We start from the raw sequence: 26,910 nt of genomic DNA on the forward strand, positions 1-26,910 counted from the left end.
TTGGTTTATCTAATCTTGCAGTTAGTTACAGGACTAGTGAACTCTATTGATCATAGAGGAGTTGGCTCTGTGCTGGAATCACTGTTTCCCATCATCTTATGTATTACATATTGGATCGATGACCAGTAGTAGACCCACAGTTCTTACACCTCAGTCTGAGTGTCAGAATCACAACTACCATCCTGCCCAATGCAGAACACACACACACACACACACACACACACACACACACACACACACACACACACACCTATTCATTCTAGGGAAAAGCTACAGACAATGGAAAAGTATGTTGAAATGGCCAACTAACATGTGTTTGAACTTACAATGGTAGTGTTAAATATTTTAAAAATTGTTTGCATCCCCCTAAGCCTGGCTGTTGGTTTTGTTTTGGGCTTTTTGTTCCTTTTTTGATAGCTTCTTCTGAAACTATCTGAAAATACTAATTGCCTTCAAAGAGACTAAAATTCTGTCAGGTGTTGCAATCAAGTTAATAAATTCGATGGGATCATTTAAGACAATGCACTCAATCTCCTGTTCTATTGTGTACTCAGCCTGTTTAAGTTTAACTTGCCTTTAAGAAATAATAAAAGCAACCTGACTTTCCATCCAAAGTAATCAGCTACACAATCTAAGTTAAATGCATAGCTTTAATTTCAAACTACATACTCTTCCACTCCTCTGAGACTAAACAATATATGTATGTGTGGTTTGCTGATAATCATTTAATGAAATCCAACAACAAGTAGAAGGCAACCATAAAACAAATGTCTGATAAACATCATAGGCAATCTGTGGATGTATCTCAGTAGATCAGCCCTCCTTGATGCCTGTGATATGCTCATCTCACTGTCTTCACTATTCATTGTCTGTCAAAAGCAAGCCCAAGGAAGGAGAAAAAGAAAAAGAAAAAAAAAAAAAAAACCAAAAAACTCCATTTCAACTCCAGTTAGAGTTATGCTTAGAAAAGCTCCACTTATTTAAGGGATAGGTTGGGGTATATTTTCCATACTCTTTAGCAATCTTTACATAGTCAAAAACATGCTGGAAATAGCAAAGAAAGGACATAATATACTGATAACTGCCACCTGTTGTGCACAGTATTAACAAACATGGGGCACTTGTGAATGGCAAAAGGGCCAGAGGCATTATATAAATTAGAGTCCCATAGACACAAGGTCCCAGGTGGTATTGTAGCCAGAGAATATGGGTGTCCATTAGCTGGTTCTTAGATTTGCAGATTAAGAAAATTTTAAAATTTCAAAAGGAAAAACAACATAAAAGGTATTTTTGTTAGTTTGTTTGTTTGAGACAGGATTTCTCTGTGGCTTTGGAGGCTGTCCTGGAACTAGCTATTGTAGACCAGGCTGGTCTCCAACTCACAGAGATCCTCCTGCCTCTGCGTCCAAAGTGCTGGAAGTAAATGCATGCACCACCACTGCCTGGCTCACAACCATCATCTTATTGAAAACTGAGTAAACTGTGGTTCTTGGCAACTGCCAGGAGGAGGGGGAAGTATAAAAGGAAAGGAAAGGTTCTAGAAATTAGGCAGGCTAAACAACAGAAACTGTGCAGCTGTGGAGGAAAGTCATCAGAGATACAGAGAATACATGGAGTGGGGGGGGCGAGCAGGCTTACATATTTGACTAATATTTGTCAAAAGGAAATAAAAAAGTGAAAAGTTTAATAGAATATAAGGAAAAAGTGTGGGAAAAAATGGAGAACTGGGTACCCAAAGTTTTTTTTTTCTTGTTTTTATTGAAAGGGTGAATATTTGTACTCTTCTCTGGATAATGTGGGCCTTATGTATGAAAGTAGTACTCAGCCATTTGGCGCCAACAAGGAGGATGCACCCATGTCAGTCCTATATTCCCATATTGATAATTCTTGCACTCAAGAGGTGGAAGCAGGGAGGCAAGAAGTTCAAGACCAGCCTTAGCTATATAATGTAAAGACATGCTGCTTTAGAGGAGACAAAGTGTCAAAACACAAGTATCAAAAAGACATGGCTATGTCAAGGACATCATCAAATATCAGACCAAACACCTTAGGCTTGATGTGTCTCTTTTCCTTACAAGGTAAACCTTTCTACAGGATGTTAAAATCAACAGGTGCCTTCCTAACATCCTCATTCCATCAAGTTTTGTCAGTATTCATTGAAACAGTTCTCTTAAGGGGTGCTATCATTCTCTGTTCATGTACATAATCAGTTCTGGCATCAGCAGGGAATAGGTCACGTCATTTTTATTTGAGTTCCCAATGTACACTAAGGGATAAGAAAGGGGAAGAGATTTCCCCAAGGCTAGACAATGTAAGCATGTAAACATGACCAAGATTGAGCACAAGAGTGTAAGCGATATTCCAGTCAAAGCCTGTATTCCCCTCCAAGATAAATAACTTTACTCTGTCTAAACACTGAGCATAGCAAGCCTAAATACATTATCCATTGTTCCAACCCATGGAAAAAGGTGATATTACTACCAGCTAGCAATTGTGATTACAGAACAAATATCTGTGTTCAATACTTATGTACACATTCTAAGTCTATTCTCCTACCAAACAAATACATTTTAACATGTATTTTAGACTTAGTCTTGCAACCAGGCCTACCTTGACTTCCGCACAGGCTTTCTTCATTGGCTTTAACATGGTTCGGCTAAAAGGCCATTCCCATTCCAATTCCATGGGCAATTTCTTACCGGAACTGTTCTGTGTTGTACCATTCAGAATCACATGATGTCTTGGAATTCACACTGCATGGAAATGTTTTCCAAGGCACAGGTGAAGACTTGTGAGTTATAATTCACAATAGAATCAAAATACAAAGCAATAATGAAATTGAATTTTCTTTCTTCATGATTTTGCTTATCAATCCACCATGACATGATTTTTTCCAACAGATTCAGGGTCAATAATTGTGAAAATCACTGTCCATACTCTAGAATCATCAAGCCAATATCAGAACACTGCAACCACTGCTCTGTTACTTAAAAAATGCTTAGGACAAGAGCCTAGACAACTCCCTTCCCCACACTGTGAGACATTCCTTTACTGTGTTGGAAAAAAAAAAGAATCCTTTTCTGGTGTATGAACTCTCCTTAACAGTGGCTGTTGAAACTTGCTTGCCAGTAATATGGTCACTACACAGTTGATGACATGAGATGAAAAGCAAGAATTTTGCTGATTCAACCAATACTTCATGGTGGCAGGAAACATATCCATGTCCTAAACATGCAAATGGGAGTATACAGACAGAAGCAAACAATATTTTTATTATATCAAGACTTGAATTAACAAACTTCTAAATGAACTAAGAATGGAACACCATATAGAAAGGACTGAAAATACATGTATGAACAAAACACCAAACTTTGATCTTTGAAAAAATCAGAATATTTATATTTTACTGAATGTGTATTTTCAGCAAGTTTTTACTTAATACCCAACATTTTGCAGGTACTTTGCGAAGTGCTAAACCAAAATAACCATATGTGTTCCTTAAAAGTTAAAAGATCTTTTCTAGCAGTCATATAAGGAGATATAGCTTTTAAATTATTTTTTTAAAATTGATATGTATGTGAGTTTTTTCTGCCTGTATGCATGTCTGCACATCACAGGCATGCCTGCAGCAGTCAAGATCAGAAGAAGGCTTCAGATTCAATATATCTGGAGTTGTAGATAGTTATGAGGAACAATATGGGCTCTGGAAATCTAACCTATGTCCTTTGGAAGAGAGGCAAATATTCTTAGATTCTTAAATTCATCTCTCAATCCCATACAATTAAAATTATTTTAAGTGATATGAAGAATACCATGAAATATATAACCAGTGAGCTGAAAGTAAATGGTAAAGTTAAGGAGGAGTCAGAAAAAAATAAGAGGGAACATTTCATAAGAAAATGTTTATTAACGTGTCTTAAAGTTTGAATGAAGGTGTTTATGTTTAACTTCTAATCCACGGAGAACAAAGAAATTGCCAACTTGGCTGGGAGGTTAAGAAGGATGCCAACCAGCCTAAAGCAAGAGAAGTAGAAAGGAGTCTAAGTCCATCCCAGGGATCCTGAAGAATGAAAAATTGGAGAGAAGTATGATCATAATTGCATTCCGTAGAGACGGTTGTAGGGACAGAGGTCTGAAGAAACAAGACACTGAGAAAACACGTGGAGGAATTGGTGTCAAGATAATATGGATATGGTAGTATCATGTAAGATACAATAGTAGACATGATTGGAAGTAGGTATAAGTTTTGGACATAGAACCCAGAGAGAGACAAAGACAGAGACAGAGAATGGTGATAAAAATTTCAGATGTTGGCAATTGATAAAGGATCCTCAAGATGAATAGTAGGGTTTTGGTTTGAACAATCCCTTTGAAATAAAAAAGAAACAGTGAGGAATATAAAGGAAAAATATTTAATGGTGCTAAGTGATTAAAATAATAGCAAAGGGCATGCTACATTTGAGATGCCTATGGGATGTCCTGAGAAAGATATCAAACTTTATATCCCCCAAATTTTCCAATTCACAAAAGTCAGTACCTTCACAATGTTATGGACGCTCCTGACTCAGGCCTTTACTGTGTGTTCACATCATGCCCCACTTTTATCTCTTATTTCCTCAAAGTGGACTGTCATGCTTAATGATGGCGAACACGTCAGCTGATCCTGCCCCAGAGCCTAGCCCTGAACTTTCTCTCTGCCCGGGACAGATATTTAGCTTTGCCCATAGTTCATTTCCTCACTTCCTTTTGTTTGCATGCCACCTAGTCATCAATGCCTTTCCTGGAGGAATGCAGCTGCTGTGCTAGGTGTCCCCATCTACCATTCATGTCTCTCTACTCCTCTGCATAAATTTGTCATAATCTGATTTTTAATTTTTTTTACTATTGCGTATTGTCTGTCTCCCTCAACTAAAATGTATGCATACTCCATGAAACACAGAGGTCCATGCCATTGGTTACATCCCAAAAGATGAGTAGTGTTTACCAGTTCTGAAGAGTTGGAGAAGGTCTGAGACTTTACTGGTTTGCTGAAACATTAGACAGCCACCAAGAGGGGATGTTGACATAAGCCAGGCACCAAGGTCAGGCAAATGACTTAATTATTTTGTAACAATAGCTAAAGTAACAATATTTGTAACAAACTCCAATTTTCCAAAGGTGATGAAAGGAGGACCATATGACATCTACACAGAAAGTGTCCAGGGCTGTGAGAAAAGAACACCAAACTTTAAAAAAGTCCAAGTGGTTTTAAGAGAGCAGTAACTTGGGGCTGGAGGAATGGCTCAGAGGTTAAGAGCACTGGCTGCTCTTCCAGAGGTCCTAAGTTCATTTCCCAGCAACCACATGGTGGCTCACAAACATCTGTTATGAGATCTGGTGCCCTCTTCTGGTGTGCAGATATACATGGAAGCAGAATGTTGTATACATAATAAATAAATAAAATCTTTAAAAACACACAGAGAGAGCAGTAACTCCATCTTAGTGCTGCTCTGAAATATGTTCCCTCTTATTCTAGACGAAAAAAAAATTTTACCCTTCATGACAAAGGGAGACAGATGTCGCTTCTTAAAACACCCTGGAAAAGATAGTTTGAAACTAAGTGACAAATATCTCTACTCACATGACAGGCAGAAACATGAAAGAAAATAGAAAGTACCACCATGCACTCATTCAGTACACATCAGTTAGTGAAGGATCAACCCTGTGAGTTAGTTATTCCTGTTAAGTTCATTTTCAAATGCATAAATTGAAGCTATCAGAAAGTGCACCGATTTTCTAGAGGTAGACCAGTGCTGTGGTAAGCATACACAGGCCCAGGACAGGCAACTGAGGAGACAGGGAGAGGAACCGAGCCCTCTTTATCTTTTACCCCAGCCTATCAAACCTTAACATATGTACACGGTGATTAAAGAGAGAAATGAGGGGGGGAACACATGAATGGAAGAGTGGAAGAAAATGAAGGAAATGGAAAATGTCTTTGAGCTCTCCACTTTTGCTCATCCATCCAGAACTACAGAGGAGACAGGACCTTTGAATTCACCTACAAATAAGAAAACCAGTGTTCCGGAAAAGGGGAAAGATTTCTCAAAACCTGAGAGGATGTCGGGAATCAAGCTAACTAGTGTTTCCTGGCAAAATTTGGGTCCAGCCTTTCCTGCCCTGTTTCCTACTCAATGTTTTCCCCAGCATGGAGGCCTCACAGAGTCAATCAATAACCAAGGATTTGGTTAATCAATAACAGTGGGTGGAGCCTGTGTTACCACCTGTCTATAAGATCACTCCTCAGTTTCTGGTGAGAAGCATAGTGCAGAGCTCTTCTGACCTTTGTGCCCAGAACTGCAACCATGAAGGTGGTGATTATCTTTCTTAGTGCCTTGGCCCTGCTCAATTTAGCAGGTAGGTGTGTGCATATTCTCTGTAAATTAGTAAAAGGTTTTCATCTGTGGCTTTACTGAATATATCTGCTGGAAATTTAGATAGTCTAGCATTAGCTCTCTTGTATCAAAAGAGTGGAAATGAACTCATTGGAGTGAATACTAAAAAGAAAATGTGTATTACAGAAAGAAGTCACTTCTATCATCAATGAAAAAAGCATCTCTAGGAAGATGTGCCCAGAGATAGTCATGGCCTGATCTAAAGACAAGGCTGCTACTTCATTCGGGATGTGGTAGAGCAGAAAGGGTTTCAACCTAAAATCCTCTTCTAACCCTAAAGATAGTTACTAGAGTATGTAAGGCCAACTTACAAAATCAAAATTCTTATTAACTTGCATAAAATACATAGAAATGACTACCATATAGTTCACATAGCACTCATGTTTTTGAGTGATTAAAAGTGGCATGTTTTATTTAGAGGATGTTTTTAGAAAGAAAACATCCTGTTTGAACAGATGCAGGAATCCTCAAACTTAGCGTGCGAATGGTTCTGGCTGATATGAGTTTGGCTTTTTGTAACTAGCATTTATGAATACTTTCACCTCCACCGCTGATAGGGCAGAGCTTTTGACTAGAGCCATATTTGTGCTAAGCTAAGAAGTGGAAGGCCACTGCTTACTGTTTTTGATAAATATTTATGGAAGAAAGGAGCCCTTTGTTCCACCTCAAGCCTATTAATGAATGCAACTAGATGCCTGTAATGAGCCCCTGCTCATCAATTTTTAGACTCGTTTACATTTTGGATCTAAAGGGACCCCAGCAGCCGCATCTTTTCTGATGAGTCCCAGAGATCTTTTTTTATTCCCTTGGAGATTATTGACTGAAAATTAAGTTTCAGGAACATTTCTCCTTTGGGGGCTATCAGATTAGATTTCTCTCCCTGGTAAACTCATCTACATTCACAGTTACCATATGCTTTTCTTAAATATAATTTTTTGAGAATATAATTACATCATTTCTCCCTTCCCTTTCTTCCTTACAAACCTTTCCATATACCTCCTTACTCTCTTTAAAATTCCGTTTGCTTTGATTGTTGTTACATATATGTATCATATGCTTTGATGTCAGTGAGACTTGCTTTCTGAAGAATGGAGCCTTTTATGAACTATGTAAATACACAAAAGACAATTTGGACATCTAGTCAGTCACTGTAATGCACCTGTGGGAAAAAGCTCTTTGAGAACTGATGGTGAGTTGGCAGAAAAGCCCCATTTTTAACACTATTTACAAAAGAAACTTAATTATACCCCAAGACCTGATGGCTGTTTCCCATACTGCCACACACACCCAGAGGTACAGATATTTATAATTCACTGACTGAGATGAAAGCTCTATTGGATGCATAGAGAATACTGATGGACATCCGGAAGGTGTCTGAATAATTAGTGCCTAAATGTTTCACACTCTCAGAACATAATTTCTACTGTCAAGTGGATCAAATTTTCAGAAATGCTAAATTGAAATGCCTAGTAAGAGTCAAAATTTTACGTAATTCTTTTCAGGAACTTAGCGAGAGAGTGGAGAAAACCTGTCCAATGTCCTTGAAAATCTGTGGAAATAAAAGGGGTGGGAAGTGGATAGTGGAAGCAGAGAAGGCACTATGAAAACTGTATTCTTAGGTAAATAAGGACAGATCTGGCTTCTTTATTTGGAATCCTAGTTGACATGTTTGATTTTTGTTTTCTAGGTAACACTTCAGCTAAATTAGTGGGGAGAAAGGTAAAGAAAATTCTATAATTTCTTATGATGTGTTATTTCTTACTTCTTGAATTTCCTGTCTAAGCTGTTTGAGAGGTGAAGAAAGGTCCCCCAAGTATTGATCCATGAAGAATGGATGACTGTAAAAGATAAAAAAAATAATGGATGACTGATGACCGTCAGCAAAACAGAGCTAGTGGTCAATGTCCTGAAATGGAGAGGTGACATAACACCCAGGAACTGGAATTCAGGGTCCAAGAATCACTAGATAAATGGCTTTAACTCAATTCATCACTTTGTGACTCTTCCCTTGAGGAAGAATGGAATGATAACTTTACAAGATAGTTATGGGATAGATCAATGAATGAATAATTGACAGTTACGATTAAGGGGTGATGCTTAACCATGGAATAATACATAAAAATAGGACAGTGCCCTATGAAAGGTGTGTAATGATAATCATCAAGGAAGACTAACTATCTGATGGCCCTAAGGAAGCCAGCACACCAGGAAATGTGAGCTTGAGAGTTATCTTCTTCCTCTTATCAAACGTCACCACAGCATCGTGACCTAAGCATCATGACCTGATGTTTTCCCAATTTGCAGATGAAGTGGTTGAGACCAAGGAAGAAATTAGCAGACTTGTGATGTTATATAAGTAGGAAATGTCCATAACTTGACTTTAAATCAGATTTTCTAATTCTAGGGTAGGTTGTTTATATGGTTGTTATTATTGTTTTCTTATACAACATTCAGTGTCATTATCCTAATTGAAAAATAAACTAAAAAATTAATATCTTATTATAGCATCAAACATTGAGAACTGATAGAAAATGACTATACTTAATTCTATATTTAGGCAAGTTGCAATGATGCATTTGTGGGATGTCCCAGAATATATGACCCTGTGTGTGGGATGGATGGAAATACTTACCCCAGTGAATGCATCCTATGCTCTGAAAACAGGTGAGGATAAAGTCTAATTTATAAGTACTTATTTTAGTTTATTTACCATGAGAATCTCACATATGTTATCCTCTTGAAGCCTAGATCTTTCTTTTCATAAATTTGTAATGATGACATGACTTAAAAATGGCTTGGGTGATAAAGCCCTAATTTTCTTAGCAATACATCTACTAGTCTAGATTTTCAAAAACTCTCAACATAGAAAATACATTTAATGTGAAAAAAATTATTGACAATAGTTAAAATTGCATTTTCTAATGTTCTGACATGTTTAAGGTTGGAAACTGGAATCAGACTTGGGACACTGGAACAAACAGATGTGTCACAGGTTTTCTCTTACACTATGACCTAGCAGTTCCCATAAGCCAGTCATTATGTTAGGTCCTCCTTGTTTCCCATGTGCTTGTAACAGAAACATACAACAACAACAAAACCCACCTCATGGGCATGTGTAAGAGCTTCTTACAAGTCTTGATGATTGAGAGCAAATAGAGAGAAAAGTGTTACACAACCAAAGCAAAGATGACAAAAATCTTCTAACTGAAAAGGCCAATAAAAGCTTAATTAAAGAATGCCATTTAAATGAGGCTCTGAGTTTAAACCAAACAACAGGGATGCCACAAGTGACCAGAAACACTTGGATTTTCTACAATTGACTCCATGTTAAAGAATTCAGCTCAGGCTCAAGTGACAATAAATTGTCATTGTTTCTCTGCAAGAATCTCTTCTCTATAATGCAAATTCTCTTCTGGGATGTATCTAAATGATTTCAGAAACATCTCAGAGTTTATCCAGGGCTGTAGACATTTTAGACCCCAAACGCTAGGCTTTCAGCTTCATGGTGGGTGTGCTTACAATGTGCAAAAGGTGCCAGGCATGACACAGTACATGCCTGCTACCCCCAGACTACAGCCAAGGCACAAAAATCCTGAGTTCTAAGCTAGTCTGTTTTTTTTTTTTTATTTCTAAGCCTGGGTTACCTACCGTTGGAGGCCCTTGCTCAGGGCTTTGGGGAGGAACAGGGGAACCTTGTGGAAAGAATCCACTTGAAACCATTTGTTAATTTTCTCATGACCTATGTTGTTGACACTAAGGTCAAGCATCATTATTTCCTTACATGGGGAGGAGGAAAGCCCCACAACACCCTTGAGACTTGTGAAATCTCCAAGTGTAAGCTGTAAACTCCAAAGGCCTCTATTTAGAGCAAAGCATTTGAAAAATATGAGCAAAATGCTGGCCACGATCTCCTTTGACCTTTCAATCTACTGGTTGCAATCTGCTCTTTGTATTCTTTCAAATACGTGTGAATGTAAGAGGCACATTCAGCTGCCTGAAAGTACAATGTCTCACTGTGTTCTGAAATAACACTTATGTCTCCAGACAAGTTTGTCTACCTCAAATGGAAGAGGTGCTGTAAGGTTTCTATGATGCCTTTGTTTTGATTGCCTATTAAAAGTCACACATATAAATGGACTCAGCTGGTTGTATCTACTTTAAAGCACACACATACAATAATAATAATAATAATAATAATAATAATAATAATAATAATAATAAAAGGCCAACAGTTTTAAAGCAAATGGATAATGAAGAAATTTGGGAGGGGTTAGAGAAAGAAAAGGGAATAGAAAAGTGATGATTTTAATTAAATATGTAATATTTTGAAGTTTCACAAAAATTACTTGTGTGGTGACTATTACTAGGGCCAGGTATGACCCTAACTATTGGGGTTTGAGATTCTTAGAAAGCACCAGACAGGCCTCCGCTGTGATAGGTCCCATGTTTAGCAGGTGCCTGCCTGGTATGTTAAGCCAGGACATTATATGTCTTTATACTTTCTCAGGGAAGCTGTTAACAACTCTTTTTTTTATAGGAAAGCAATGACTGACGGAACTTTCTATGGTGCTAGAAGTGTTTTCTGTCTGTGCTGGCCACATGTGCTACTCATTGGCTTTTAAGCTCAGATAGTTAGTATACTGAGAAACTGAAGGTTTTTGTTTGTTTGTTTGGTTGGTTTGGTTTATGGAGACAGGGTTTCTTTGTGGCTTTGGAGGCTGTCCTGGAACTAGCTCTTGTAGACCAGGCTAGTCTGGAACTCACAGAGATCTATCTGCCTCTGCCTCCTGAGTGCTGGGATTAAAGGCATGCACCACCATCACCCAGTAAAACTGAAGTTTTAATATTGTTAAAATTTGAAGTATAAATAACCCAATGTGGTTAATGAGCAGAATGAACCAAAGTGAACAGCACAAGGTGGATAACAGGCTTATGTAAGTGACTTTGAAATTGCTACTATCATAAGCTAATGTTAATATTAAAGTGAAGAAACAATGGGTCCCGAAAATGTACATGTGGAAATAGATAAGTGTCACATCTTCTGCAATGACAGACAAATAGAAAATTTCTTTCATACCAGTTTGTTAAAGGAAACAATGACTAGAAAGATAACTCCAGAAGCAGTCTTGTAACTAAGGAACAATTAATTACTGGGACAATTAGATTTTGTGAGAGAAACTGGCTTGGTAAAAGTAAAATGGGAAGGGCAGAGAAGATTTCATCTAAAGAGGATGACTACTACTATGAGACTCGAGCTGGCCTGACAGATTCAAGCCCCCATCTTCTTGTACCCTGCACATCAGCTAAGATTTCCGTATGGTCACTAAGTTTTCAGCATCTGCAGTAAAAGAAGCAGCAGTGAATTTTCGATTAATTCCAATGGTTCCCAGTAACACCCCATTAGGTCTGTAAACAGTCATGATAGACACTTTTTCTATTCTGTTGAACCCCTTGTGAGTATAATAGAAAACAACAAATATTAAATGAATATGTGAGTGAATAAATGATTCAGAGAAAGAAAAATGGAATGGATTTATTCTTTTTTAAAAAAAAAGGTGGAATTTTTTTAAGTTTCATTGCCACTTTCCCATAGTCATTTATTTGTGCCAATAAATGCAAGTTGACCATTATTTATTTTCTTCAATTCTTCTACAGGGTACGCCAGGTTCCTGTCCTTATTAAAAAATATGGGCCTTGCTGAAAGTCAAGATTTTGAACTCTTGTTAGGACTACCATGATGCTTGGAGAGTCTGTTGAATAAACGCCTCTGCATATATTTTGTACTTCCCAAAGCTTTCTACTCAAAGTCATGGGTGATTATCTTGAGGACAGGGAACCCAGGAAAGACCCAGACTAGACTAAACTTCACCAGTTAGTTCATCATGCCTGTAAAATCATCCGTTACCGATAATGACAACACACAGTTGAGAACCAACATGCACAATGAGTTGAGTTCAGGTCAGGATGATAAGGTATCCCCTGCCATGTCCAGGAAGTAATCTGGTAAGGAGAAAGGGGGGTCATCTACCCAAGGAACTTAGTGTGAGCCTTTTGTGTAGCTCACATTGCTTCTACCCAAGGAATTGTTTCTTTGTGAGCCACTGTAACTCTGCTGTTACTCTTATTCTGTGAGTAAACTTAGAAAAATTAAAGTCACTCGATTTAACACCATGGCAAATAAGCTGCAGGAAGGGATTCTCTTTTAGACGTTAAGCCCCCAACTTGTCTTAAAGTCAGTGCTCCTGCCTTGAACCATAATCACCTCATGTGGATTATGCCTTAGCTTTCTTCAGTAGGAGTTCTATATAATATCCCCTTATTTTAAGATCTTATGTGTCTATATTCAATAATAATAAATAAGATAGAAACAATGAGGTATTCCCAGGGTGGGGGGGGATATATACACTTACTTAACAAAAATAAAAAGGAGAAGCAGCTTGAGATTCTGAGTTTATAAAAAAACTAGTATAAGATGGAGAGACAACACAGGTGGGGCTGTTTCGGGATATATAGTACACTGGGTAATTGGTTAGCCATTGAGCTGGAAATAACCAAGGTAAAGTTCTTTATACTAGGGAAGTGGAGTTGTCTAGTTACCCACGTCTGGTGATATACCAATATTCCTGCCTGAAAATTGAATTCTGACCACTAGAGGGTGCTATAGTCTGGCAACTGACTCAGCTGAAACAGCCTGATAGCTATGACAGCTCTCACTGAAGACTTTCCTAAATTATAGATGCAAGATGGCTTCCAGCATCCTACCTGTGATGGTAAAGGACATTTGAAGGGCACCAAACATTAAAGAAGTCTGTGATCGTAAAATTAATTCAATCATTGAATGTTCTAAATTGCCATGTCTAGATAAGTCCACAGGAAAAACTTGATTTGTGTTTTTTAAATATATATAATTATAAACTATTCTCAAATCATATATCTTTGATGGCTCTGATTCCTGGGCCCATCAGAAAGCACACGAATTCTATGTCCACCTCTAGTGGTTACACTTCAAAGGGTTGATTCATGAACCCTTATATCTAAAAAAGAGAGACCATGAGCTTTGATGTGAATATAAAATTTCAATCTATGAAGAGCAATTCAAATAAGTAAAATTGGCTGGAAAGAAACCCCTTAGAACTGGGAGAGTCTTTTCAAACAATTCAAGGGTTAAGAATATTGACCAGCTCAGGTCTAAACAAGACATCTCTATCACTCCCTCCAGAGTTCAGGGAACATTGAGGACGAAGAGGTAGAAATAATGTAAGAGCCAGAGAATGAGGAGTTGTATGAAACTCTATCTGTAGTTACCTACACAAGACCTGTATAAAGTTGCATCCATCAATATTCCATGATGACTGAGGAAGGGTCTTTGAGGTCCCATCCCTCTTTAAGAAGCTATTCACAGCTAATGAGTGTGAGAGGAAGGTCAACCATTCTTATCAAACTTATAGGTCATCATCAAAATAAATATAACAGAGGTGTTTTGATATCAGTGTTTTAAAATATAGCATATTTACTAATTCTCTGAGGACAGTGTGTATACAGTATATTTCGATCATATTCATACATTCCCAGCTCCTCCCTTCCAACTCCTTCTGAGTTCCACTTCCCTAAGTCTCCCCTTCCAACTTTGTGTCTTTTTTGTTTTAATAGCTCAGAGTGCAATCACTGCTGCTCATCCACCTACAAATGTGGCACCATCCACTGGTACTGTCAATCTCTCAAAGACCACACCCCTTAAGAAAATTGACTCAGCCTCCCCAGGGAGCTGTCAGCTGTCAATAGCTCATCATTTAGGGGTGGGTACTTCTGTGGCCTCGCATATTTATGCAGGAATGTTGACTGGCTTGATCCTGTGTAGGCAAACATGGATGCTGTGGGTTCCTAAGGGCAACAACCCTGTCATGTCCAAAAAACAAGTTTCCTCTAATCCTTCCTGACCTCTGGCTCTTAAGGTATTTTCACCCTCTTCTGGAAGAGGGAAAATCTATTTTCTTCAGTGAAGTGATACTGGGTGTTATCAACCTCATTCTAGGGGAGGTCCCATGCTCAGGAACACTTGTTCACACATATAGAACCCCATGTTTTATAGTGGCTCTTTTATCTTTTTCGTTTTGTCTTAGTTCTTATTTTTAAGAGAAAGGGGAAAAAAAACCAAGAAGTTGTGTGGGTGATAGTGGGGGAGGATCTGGGAGGAGTCGGGGCATAGGGAAGAATGTAATCAAAATACACTGTATGAAATTCTCCAAGAATAAATAAAATAAAAATGTCCACCTACCTTCCATGTTTTCTGAGCCTGGGGGAGGGAGGTGCAATATTCATGCCCCATTTATAGCAGAGCATTCCACACAAACTTGTTCTCTGTGCCTTCATCATGTGGAAGTCTCTATATCAACTGCAAAAATATGCTTCTTTGAAAAGGACTGGGAGCTGCACTAATTATGGACATGTATGGTTTTGGAAATCAGTTTGATACTAGGTCAATTTGGCAGAATAACACTAGTAAGTTTATTCCTGGGGCCTATTCCTCAGACATGGATTTTTGGCAAAATTTACAGTACCATGCATGACTAAGCTTCCTCTTGTGTAGCAGACTTCAGATTCAGTATGAAGTAGTTGAATACCCAAAGCACTATGCATGTCTTTATTGTTCCCTATCATATCTTGCTAGAACAGTCAATTTTGTAACTCCTAGTATTCATAACTGAGGAAGATGTTACCTTCCCCCCCCCCAGCATTTACATAGCACTTTCTGGTCATCTAAAAGATAGCTAGCTTGAAGGAAGCTTCTAGGTCAGTTCTAGCCTGATTTCTCTGTGACAAAAATATTTGGTATTTTCCTTCATAGACTCTTATCACAAAGTTATGATGGGCCACCAAGATCAATGGCAAAAATCTGCATTATCTGGAAGGTCTCTTGGATCCCACTAACTGCCAGCTTCTTAATTTAGTCACTTGTGGCTTCTAAGAGAAACATAATTCTCAATATATGGTAATCAAATGTAAACAATATATGAAGTTTGTGAAATAGTGGGTTTCCTTTTGGTTTTCTAAACATCTTCCGCATTGCTTAATCCTCTCCCAAGTTCTTTCTCTTCATTACCTTTTCCATTCCTCTACCCACTTTCCTATCCCTCTTTAATCCCATTTCTTTCTTCATAAAATTTTTGTCTACTATATCTCCTCCCTTAAGATCTTTCTTTTACCTTCCCCTTCTAATAGCCCCTTTCTAGTTTCCTGGCTTCTACAAGCACTTCGAGATAACATACAAATCTAAAAATTCATTTAGTTCTAGAAAGCCAAATGCAAAATATTCTCTCTCACATGTGAATGCAACCATCAACTCATTAGACTTGTGTGTTTGTTCACCAGCTTTTTATATCACATCTAATGGCTGAGGACTGGAAAGGCACCTGAAAGTCCTTAGTTGCTACTCTAGATCTTTACTCATCTTAGATTCCAGAAACTGCAATTTTTGAAGCCCACCCCACACCCTGTGTAGGAGCCATTATCCTATATTAGAAACTGAGACTGTCTTCAAACAGGACTGATCATCTCTTGAGATGTAAATTGCTCACTCAAGAAGCGATAGTGATGAGGACTTCTATGAAGCTGTCCAGGATGTTAGGGTTGAGACACTGCCTCACTCTGCTAAACACAACCAGAAGAATTGCATTAAAAACTTGTAATAGCCTATAAAGGCAAGCTCTCTAGATCTTTACATTTTTACTTTATTAACTTTATTATTAGAAACTTTCAAATAAGCACCATACACCAAAATAAACCAGATGCAAAGTTTATACATCTCAATGAACTTCTATAGAATAGCCATCATGAAGCTGTGGAGCTTTATTCATGCCAGAATTAGAACTAGAAAACAACAATTAGCTTTAAATCCTCTTTCATAATCCTGTTACCTGTACTCAGTCTTTCATCATTCTCTAATATTTTGCCTTTCTTGTTCTCTTTTCTAAATGTTGTATATATTACTGGATGAGTCCTACATATGTGAAAGAATATATGGGAATTTTTTCTTTCTGAGATTGTTTGACATCACTTAATGTTATACATTTTAAATTCATCCATGTTCCTGCAAATTTTATAATCACATTTTGCCTTATACTCTCTCTCTCTCTCTCTCTCTCTCTCTCTCTCTCTCCATATATATATATATATATATTATATATATATATATATATATAGTATATAACAGAATGTCACATTTTCTATTATTAACTCATCTGTTGATGGACTACTAGGCTAACTCCAATTATTTTCTATAGTAAATAAAGCAACAATAAATCTGAGGTACAAATATCTCTATGGTAGGATATGGGGTTCTTTGGGTATATGCCCAGGAATGAAATAGCTGGGTCATATTGTATTTCTATTTTTCAAGTTTTGAGAAATCTCCAAAATGATTTCCATAATGGCTATATTAATTTGCACACCATCAGCAGTGAATAAGGGTTCCTTTTTCAGCACATCATCTCTAACATTTGTTATCACACATGTTGATGATAGCTCTCTGACTGGGTAGTATCTCAAAGTAGTTTGAACTCACATTTCTCTGATGACTAGGAGTATTAAACATAAGTTTGTTGCTGGCCATTTTTACTTTCATCTTAGAAAACTGTCTATTTATTTGATTTACCCATTTGTTGGTCCTTTGGAGACTCTCATGCAAGTAAAGCCAGATTCTTTGCTTTACTACAAAAAGAATTTCAAGAAGATTCAATACAAGGCAGTTTACTCAAAGATATTTTAATGTAGATTTAGTCATACAGGTTAAAAAGAAGTACTAGGAAAAAAGTAAGAAGCACCTTAGAACATAAGCATATACTTCCTAAGGGGGGTAGGGAGGGACACGATTCATTGTCTGTACAATCATCACACAGGGGACTTTACTGGTTTTTAAAGTTGTTGTCTTCAAAGAGTAGCTTAGGAACTAAAGTGAGACTTCAGAGTGATTCCAGATATGCACCCAGAAACAAGGTTATCCTTGCTGTAAAAAAAGTTAATAATCAGAAAATACCCTGGGCAGGAATGAAGCTATTCCTGAGGTAACGTATGCTCTGGCTTTCACCCTGATTTATCACAATTTCAACATAAAAGAAATATTTTCCCTGTGTTGAAATCCTTCACATCAATGGTTGTGTGGAATTTTTTTTTTATTCTCAGCTAATTAGAGGCTTCAACCAGACTGCAATGAGGGGCTCCTTTCCTTCCAAAGTTCTCATAATGTTCCCTGTCTTTTTGTCCTGCTCATAGCCAACTGCCAGAAGCAGGGCTCTTCTAAAGAGAACTAGATATAATGGGCTTAATACAATGATTTAACTCTTACTTTAGCACAACATAAGTGATAGCTTGATTGAGAATGGCTCCCAAAGACTCATAGATTTGAATATTTGATCACCAGGGAGTGACACTATTTGAAAGGATTAGGAGGTTTAGCCTTTTTGGAGGAAATGTGTCAGCTGGGGTGCAGGGGTGGGGTGGGGCAGGGTAGTGAGAGGTTTTGAAAAGCACATTCCAAACCCAGAGCCTCTCTCTTCCAGCTGCCTGCAGATTTGGATATAGAATGCTCAGTGTCTTGTCCTTACCCAGTGCCATGTCTGCCCACATGCTCCCATACTATGTGTCATGATGATAATGGACTAAACCTCTGAAACTGTAAGCAAGCCCCAATTCAATGCTTTCTTTTGAAGAGTTGCCATGGTCATGGTGTCTCTTTGCAGCAGTAGAACACTGATTAAGACAACAAACTATGAGAACACCTAGGAAGCATTCTGTGTGATTATTTGGAATTTGAATAAAAAAGTAATACATCCCAATTGTTCTCTAAGGCTTCCTCAGATCAGAATCAGGGGTGTTAACCTCCCTCATCATTCTCTGTACTGTTGCAGGATATTTGATTACACTGTGACACTTGGAGACTGTTAGTAAACTTAAATCTTGAGTCAAGGGGGGGGGGCGCACATCACTAGCTGACTGGGATTAGTCACAGAGATTTTGGAAGACCAGATAGAGAGGCAAAGGAGAGATAGGGAGAGGATTGGAGTGATTTGCAGTCTTTTCAATCTGGGAAGGTGGAGAGAGAGGGTTGGCTGGTTATTCTTCTGCTGCTTTCTTGATCTATCAATCAGGTTTGTATCCCAATATCTGACTCCCAAGGTTTTATTAATAACAGAACAATTTAGGTAACCACTTCACTGTACTTTTCACTTTTTTTTTATCATACAAGTTCAGCTACCCTAGGAAAATGATCACTGTGAGGACTGAGGCCCAAGCTGCTATTGAGCCAGGTGTTCTGTGTTCACTAGTTCATTAACCCACTCAACCACCATACGCTGGTCACCTACTGAGTGCCAAATGCTATTCACTATTCCAATCAGTATTCAATGAGTCAGAGAGGGGGCCATCCCTCTTGGAGCTCACACTCAATTGAAAGGGGAGCATTCATCATCAAAAGAAAGTAAACACACAGATATTTGTAAATAATGTTAAGAACTACAGAGGAAAGAAATGTGGTGATATAATAGAAGTGATGTACAGGAAAGGGGCCATGGTAGATTAAATATAGACAAGGACTATTATAGCAACACCCAGCAAGAGGTAGAACTTGTTTCTTACCATGCATCTTGGTTAACTTTGTGACAGACTTTACCAAAAGACTGTAGCTGAGGTGACAGACATTCAGCTTCAAAGACCACCTCAAGGGACATTGTAGTTTCTATTCTCATCCTCTTGAAACTTGAGATGCCCTGACTGATGGAAGGGTCCTATGGGTAAACTGGGGCCTTTCAATAGATTCCTTCCGCAAACTCAGACTGGTGAGAAAGGCCACCTAGAATCAGTCTCTTTGTGAATTTCCAGCTGACCACAGGTGCCAAGAGGATGCAGCAGACAACTGTCCCTGAAAAGCCTGCAACATTTCCGCTGAGTTCTGAGTAAATGAACAAAGCTACATGACAATAGATGAGTGAAACTGAAACAAAATTGTTCGCAGTTTTAACTGGAGTTGTGGTTAGGAGGGCATCGGCAAGGAGTCCATGTTTGCAAAGAAACCTAAGTAATATCCAAGCCAGCCCTGCAGAAATGCATGGAAAATATTTCTAGGCAAATGCAAATAAGTTCCTAAGGCTGGAAGAAAAAATAAGATATGCTACTGAAACAAGAACATTATGTATGGAGCAAGATGAGTACAGGGAAAGGCAACATTGGGACACAAGACGAGGGGGATGAGGAAGAGAGGCTGTATCATACAGAACCTGGTAAACTGTGGTCTCAACACTGGATTTCATCCAAGACAAAAGAAAAAGTTCGTGAGAGATTTTAGGATTAAATAATACCATATTTTAACAAATAAATAGTCTCACCGGATGTTGGTGGCACACGCCTTTAATCCCAGCACTCCGGAGGCAGAGGCAAGCGGATCTCTGTGAGTTCAAGGCCAGCCTGCTCTCCAGAGCGAGTGCCAGGATAGGCTACAAAGCTACACAGAGAAACCCTGTCTCAAAAAACAAAACAAACAAACAAACAAAAAACAAAAAAAAATAGTTTCTAAAAGTACAGATCACAGTAAAGGTAATTAAGAACTTGGATGGGTTATGCTAAGCTACAGACTGAACATAATAATGGCTTTACATAGTACTGACTTTGAAAATGAAGGAAGGAGATATTTAGATGGTATTTTAGATATAAAAGCTATAGGACTAACTATTGATTTAGATGCACTGAATGGCTGAGAAGAGAGACTAATCAAGAATGCCTCTAGGTTTGAGCCAGAATCACATGGATGAATCAGAGAGAAATACACTAAGAGTAAAAAAGAGGCAACCAATATTAAATTTTGATGATATTTCATTATCTGGTATGGCGATGAAGAGAAGGTAACTGACTGTCTGGATGCACTGCAGAATACACAGAAAAATAAAATTTCAATCTTTTAGCAGTTGGTGGTATTTAAAACCATGGATTAACCTAACTTTACTGGGTGTAGATGAATAAAAAGGCTTGATCACATAGAGATGAAATAAAAAAAAAAAGAGTGACCTGTTAAATGTGTAAAAAATAACAATGAAATCACGAAGGACACACTAAAGAACATTGGGTTTTAAAAAGAATAATGGTGTGAAGGATGGTCTGGTGGCTGCTTTCACAGAGACATCACCAGTGACAAAGCCAAGAGCAATTTCAAAGGAATAATAACCAAACTGGAAGGTTACCATGAGATGAATTGAAGAATGAACAGGAAAGGAAGAATGAAGGAAAGATAGTCATATGAAGAATTTTTGCTGATAAGAAGATAATTAGGGCTCTCTTTGGAGGAAAGTGAAGTCGTTGGAGGTTCATGGGTGGTTTCAAAGCCTGTCTGAATCTCCCATAACTGCAATTATATCCTAACATTGTATCTTGAGCAAACAATCAATACAAAAACTGGAATCTTCCATTCCATGTTGGGCATTGCTAATAGTTTTATTTAGTATCTCCTTGGCTGTTGACAGCTGAGATGAACTGGTTGATGGGCCTTCAGAAATCTTGTCCACCTTTGCAAAAAGACTTCATGCAATACAGATGACACTAACTTAGGACTGTATTCTAACAAAGTTAGAGTAGTAACTGAAAAAACATGGAAGCTTTCCTAAAGAGATGAGGATGGAAAATTTATCCACACATAGTACAAGGGACATGCACAGCTGGGAAGCTTTTGGCAAAGTCACAGAAGCTATACAATGAAGTGAATGATGACAATCTTCCAACAGCCCATGCCTGTAAGAGATTAAACAATATAGTTTGAATGGAAATACCATGCATTAGTGGAAAATATACTCCTAGAGGTCAGGTCATAAATTTATTAAAGAAAAATCATAGTGCCAGGAGTAGGCTACCTATCTTGGAATTACTGACTATAGAGGCCCTTTAGTCCCCTTCCCCGGCCCAAAAATAAAGACCATTGTAACTGTTGTTGGTTTCCCATCAGAAGTAGATGGTCAGATCTTACTACTGAAAATTGCTGCACATAACATGGAGAAATTAAGTTGAGACTGAACTGGAGTTTTCTCACTGCTTTCCAGATTTCATAGTGTCAGAAGTTGCTTTGCAGGTCACTAGGGGAGGTGGACATGGAATGAGTAACAGAAGAAGAACATATGAGTATCACTATAGTTTCATGATCTATTAACAATCATCATAGAAGTGATAATGGTGGCTTTTGCATATAATTTATCTTGCCTTTTCTGTTACATTTGTATATGCAAATCAATTATTTCTTACTTATTCTCTTCCTTTTATATTCTACATTATCCCAGAAATGGGACAGTACAAAATTTTACAATTTAATATTTAAACTATAGAATATTTTCAGTGAGATCATTTTGTCTTGTATGCAAATTTGTTCATCTTATTACATTAAAACATGACATCATTGTTATTGTTATTGAGTGAAGTTAAATCAGGATAGAGGGGGATGGCTTGAGCACTGTACACCAAAGGGTGAGCTTTATTGATTATCTGCCTAATAGTTGTCAGTCCTAGATTATTTCTTTAGTGTGATTGTGGGTTTCATTTATTTAATTTGTTAGTTTCTTTTTTCTTCTGTGAAAATGGCAGGAATGGGAACCTGTGAACTATATTTTCCAGGTTCCCTTGACAGTCAAGATTAAAATGACATAGAACGAAAAGAGGAAGAAGAAAGTCATTTCATTTCTATTGTCTTGGTATGCCAAGAAACAACATCAGCACCCATAGGAGTGTACCCTAGATCCTTGCCCAGCTGCAGTATTGCAAGCCTAGTTGTAGAAAACTCAGCAGCAGTAGCCTCATCACAGGTTCCTGCATCCCTGATCAAATGCAAGGATGCAGTCTCAACACCTTCATCAGACAGCTGCCAAGAGCAGCTAGGCTTCAGTCCAGATTCAATAGGAGCTTCTGGTTTTGAGACCCAGTCTTCTCTTTGTTCTCCCTTTCTGAGCTTATTGTCTGCACTAAATTCCTTTGGCTTGAAGTATCAAGAATGCCATATAATTTCCGGGGTTGACACCAACAGATACAGATGTGAATGACAGTTTTACAAAATATATAAGAAAAAAGTTCCAATTTCCAAAGCTGGGACCTCTTTTTGGTATTACCTATCTGAGGCTTGAAGAATTTGGGAAATGGGCAGAGTGAAGGAGCAATTATGTGATTTTAGGCAACTTAAATTATTTTTCAGAACAAATCTTCCTAAAAGTAGAGTAAAAACATAAGGTTGATGAAAGAAAAGAAGCAATCATGTAAATTGTAAAATCCGATTACAATTATTTGTTTATGTGAAATATTGAATAATTTCAGGAAATACAATATCAGTAGAACAGGTCAAGTTATCTGACTACTATATATGTTTAGAAGTTTCTATATGTTCTATACCTTATTCTCTATTCTCCCTTCCTCTTTTGCCATTTATACCTCTGTCTCTACCTCTCTACATTATTTTTCATAATTTCAAAAATTAGCATGAAACCACATCTTCATATCATGTGCTTTGGTCATATTCACCCTCTAGTACTGGCTCTTGTTCATTTTTCTTTTCTTGTATCCTTTCTCCTGACAAATAGCACCCATCTGATTTCATCACACACACACACACACACACACACACACACACACACACACACACACACACACACACGAGAGAGAGAGAGAGAGAGAGAGAGAGAGAGAGAGAGAGAGAGAGAGAGAGAAGCACATATGCCATATGTTCCAAATCCTTCAGAACTGAAATGCAAATGTCACTTCACAACTGGAGATTATACCAGGATATATTCTTGACAGATCTGGGAACTTCTGAAGAACATGACTAAACAAAAACTTGCTCATGCTAAAATCAAAGAGTCAGGGTCCCAACTGAGGAGGAAGTTCTTGTGGTGATGGATGCCAAAATGGGCAAAAGACATTGTTCCCTCTACTGAATTAGAATCCTTTTAAGTAAAGATAGAAAGGATGAAAATTAAAGGACATGGTGGGTCTGTGAGACAGTACAGGGAGGGATTGCAAAAGCTAGGAAAGGAGGAAAACACAGATTATACCTTCCCACCATGCAGAAATTCCCTTGCCCTCATACTGTTAACGGGGAGTCTTGTAAGTCTTATGGTATATGTAATATATATGACACAGATTCTGCATATGACAGCAAACATACTAACTTAATCTTTCTGAGTCTGACACAGATAGTCAGCCCCTACAGTCTCCTTTAGGACAAATACTGATAACTGCAGTAACCCCCAGCCCCAAATACTGAGTACCTTTGGCTGAGACTGCTTACTCATTTCAAAGGGAAGAACTCTGAGTTGGAAGAAAGAACCACTACCAAGAGCAAGCGGTGGGGACACAGCAATCAAAGATGGAAAATGTGAGGGACCTGAAACTCGTGTGCTTTAGTACCTTCTACTTCCAGCATAAGATGTCAGTGTCAAGAGAGCTTCTGAAGAGTCAGTTTAAAACCCTAGGCATGAGGAAGCCCAGCTAAGCATCAGGGCAGATTATCTTCAAAAGAAAGAGGAACATTGCCCTATTGTGATTGATTAACCACTTCTCATTTATCCACCATTCTCCTTCCTTCCCACATTTGACTATAGTTCTACTGCAAGAGAATCCAGTGTGTCTTTAAAAACTAACACATCTATCCTGCTTCTCTGACTAGGATAAAATATAGTTATCGATGTATGGTTTTAGAAAACTATAAAGACTTTCCTCTCAGGCATCAAATATCAGAAGTTTTATAAAATATTTTCTTTTTATTTTTGAGTAGGTGGCTTAATGGAATAAATTACTTACATAGAATAAGGGCATCCACATTTGTTTTGTGGCTTTGTTCATTGTCAGTATAGATAAAAAATACTCTACAGATTAATCAATAAAAACTAATAAAAATACTGAGACACAATTATAGTTTTGTGATTTATTCTCACAAGTCACATCTAAGTAAATATGGTCTTAATACTTCAGATTAAAGTAAAAATATTATTTAATTTCATGATTTCTTTCATCTTGTATATATCACCCAAATGGTAAATCATAATTTGTAGTGATGTTAGAGTTGCCTTCAACAGTTGATATGGCAAGATGTTTCCACTGGTATAACAGTGCCAGAAGTGTTATAATGGTAGTCAACCATTTTCTGGTTGGATCTAAGGCCCACTTCATGAAATGGAACTATAACTGATACTATGATTGGAATTAAAATAGTCATTAGCCCTAGGGGAGAATCAAATATTATGGACATAGTATCAAAATAACTCCTGGAGACTTATTGTTAAACCACAAATAAGTACAATTCTCAGCCTTCATCAGGGAAGCATGACTGAGAGCTATAGAAGCTCAAGTCAGGAAAACATCAACAAAAACTTACCAGCATGGAGGGAGTAGGCAAAAATGTAATGTATTTTCAGTGATGTTGTTGAGAGATTTGTACCAAAGATGTTAAATTCCAAGAGAGAAAGAGGAATAAGTGCTCCCTTTGAACAGTCACTAAGGCAGGAGAGTGAGGAACTGGGACAGAGTGAGGTCTTCTTAAGATCCAGTTAGCACTTGATTTCTGGCGAGACTAGGAATCACTCTCAGGTGACAAACAGGGCTAAGGGGTAATTTTCACTATGGTAAAATACATTTATCAGTAAGGACATTTCTGAGTAGGAGTTAGTCACTTTTTATCACCTTGACAAAATACATGAGAAAAACAATCCAAAGGAGGAAAGGTGTATTTGAACTAATGTTTTCAGAGATTTGAGTCCATGGTTGGCTGCTTCCATTGTAGAGGTGAGGCAAGAAATCAAGCAGCAGGAATTTTTGATACAGAGGTTGTTCATCTCATAGTGACCAGGAAGCAGATGGACTAAGAAGGGAAGAGATTGGAAGAAAACTACACTCTTCAGAAGTATCCTTCCAGAAACCTACCCCCTCCAATCAAGCCCCATACTCTACAGTACCTACCATTTCCCAATAGTTCATGCATGAACTTATCATTGGATTTTCCTATTGATTATGCCAGTAACCTGATTCGAAATCAATTTGGAAAGTAATCACTTTTCAAGTGCCCAACTTCTGAAATTGCATTTGGAATAAAAAGTTCAACACATGAGTTCAGAGAGAGATTTCATATCTAAAGTATGACAGGCAATTTTGAACTGGCCAACAAAGGGTGAACTGGCTTAGCAAAACAAATAAGTAGTGTAATCCTGAGAGCCCTTTATTGTCACAGTGGAGCTTCTCTTGGAACCCAGACGTCCTTAGGGGGAAACTTTGGCATTCTTTCTGATGCCTCAAGGGACCTTGACGACAACCAATCAAGTTTCCATGTAACTTTCTACTCATTTCAAATGAAGGGAGGTTCATGGATCACTTGTTTTTCCTTCCCATAAAGGAGAACAGAGGGTTAAGCAACATATAAAAGTATTTGTTATTCCCAATTTTCTATTTCTACCTTTTGGAAGTCATCAAACCCTTAGGTGTTTGTATTCTTTAGGAAAAAAGGAGATATATAGATTCCCTATTAACCTTCACAGAAGCAAATCCAGTTAGGCATATTTTCATATAACTACCTTTAGGTAGGCTAAGTTCTTTGGATCAATTGTTTGCCCTGAAGTGGGAAAGATCACTTTACATGGGAGAAACCAAAAGCGCAGGTATGAGGACTAGGCAAAATACATACATAAGAAGAAAGTCACAGAACAAGCATAAATCAAGTACTATGATTCCTTGGCCCTAGATCACATGCTAGGTTCCAAGTTAACCTAGGTACTCTCAGTTTCTAAACCCCTTTTTAACTATTTTCCTTCTGTTCTCTCTTTCTTTGGGTGAAAATATCTCTTGTTCAAGTAGAGAAGGAGGGAAGTTATAAATATTTACATCTCTCTTTCCTGATCAACTAAATTTTAGTAGCTATATATCCCTTGCTTCACATAGATCATTTTTATTAACAATTCAAGAAAACTGTGCTGGCCCAGTTGTCAGATACCTCCATAGGAACTGGTCAGGGAGTACCCAGAGCACCCAAACAATACTACTTTAACCAATTTTCTTCTTTGCCTAACAGAACTAGAGACTCCGTTATGAAGACAGCATCCATGCTACTATTATTTAACTAAATTGATATGCTCCAATTGCCTTCTAAATATCAATGTTTATATACATGGGCAATATCTACTCTCATAAAAGGCTTTCTCTGAAGTAAATGGTAGTATGAGATAAAGAAAATGAATGTTGATCCTGAGCCAGAAAGTTCTACCCTGCTGACTAGATTTCAAAGTGGCAGAAGGTATCTTCCTGGCTCCCGCAGGATGAAAGACATCAATGTTCTTACCCAGCTATGACTCCTATGATAGAACTAACCTTCCAGGTAAGATATATCCACCTTATGAGGGTAAGCAACTGTTAAACTTGATTTGAGTCTTGCTCACCAGGAGGGAGCCCATTCCTAGTATTGCAAGCTCAAGTAACAGCC

General features: G+C 37.9%; 1 protein-coding gene across 1 annotated transcript; it reads left to right on the forward strand.

Moving 5' to 3' along the window:
• Positions 1 to 6,344: 6,344 nt before the first annotated feature.
• Spink1 (serine peptidase inhibitor Kazal type 1) lies at positions 6,345 to 12,135 on the forward strand. The gene is made up of 4 exons (XM_027400840.2): positions 6,345 to 6,396; positions 8,122 to 8,153; positions 8,992 to 9,098; positions 12,090 to 12,135. The coding sequence occupies exons 1-4, from the start codon at positions 6,345 to 6,347 to the stop codon at positions 12,133 to 12,135; spliced, it is 237 nt and encodes a 78-aa protein (XP_027256641.1).
• Positions 12,136 to 26,910: the final 14,775 nt, after the last annotated feature.

This window comes from Cricetulus griseus, chromosome 2, assembly GCF_003668045.3.
Source record: "Cricetulus griseus strain 17A/GY chromosome 2, alternate assembly CriGri-PICRH-1.0, whole genome shotgun sequence".
In the NCBI taxonomy this organism is placed as follows: domain Eukaryota; kingdom Metazoa; phylum Chordata; class Mammalia; order Rodentia; family Cricetidae; genus Cricetulus; species Cricetulus griseus.

Excerpts from the sequence above, each read along its gene's own strand:
- Spink1 (XM_027400840.2), top strand. The coding sequence starts at position 6,345 with ATGAAGGTGGTGATTATCTTTCTTAGTGCCTTGGCCCTGCTCAATTTA. Across the intron at positions 6,397-8,121 it reads GGCCCTGCTCAATTTAGCAG|GTAACACTTCAGCTAAATTA; the intron begins GTAGGTGTGTGC and ends TTTGTTTTCTAG. Across the intron at positions 9,099-12,089 it reads ATCCTATGCTCTGAAAACAG|GGTACGCCAGGTTCCTGTCC; the intron begins GTGAGGATAAAG and ends ATTCTTCTACAG.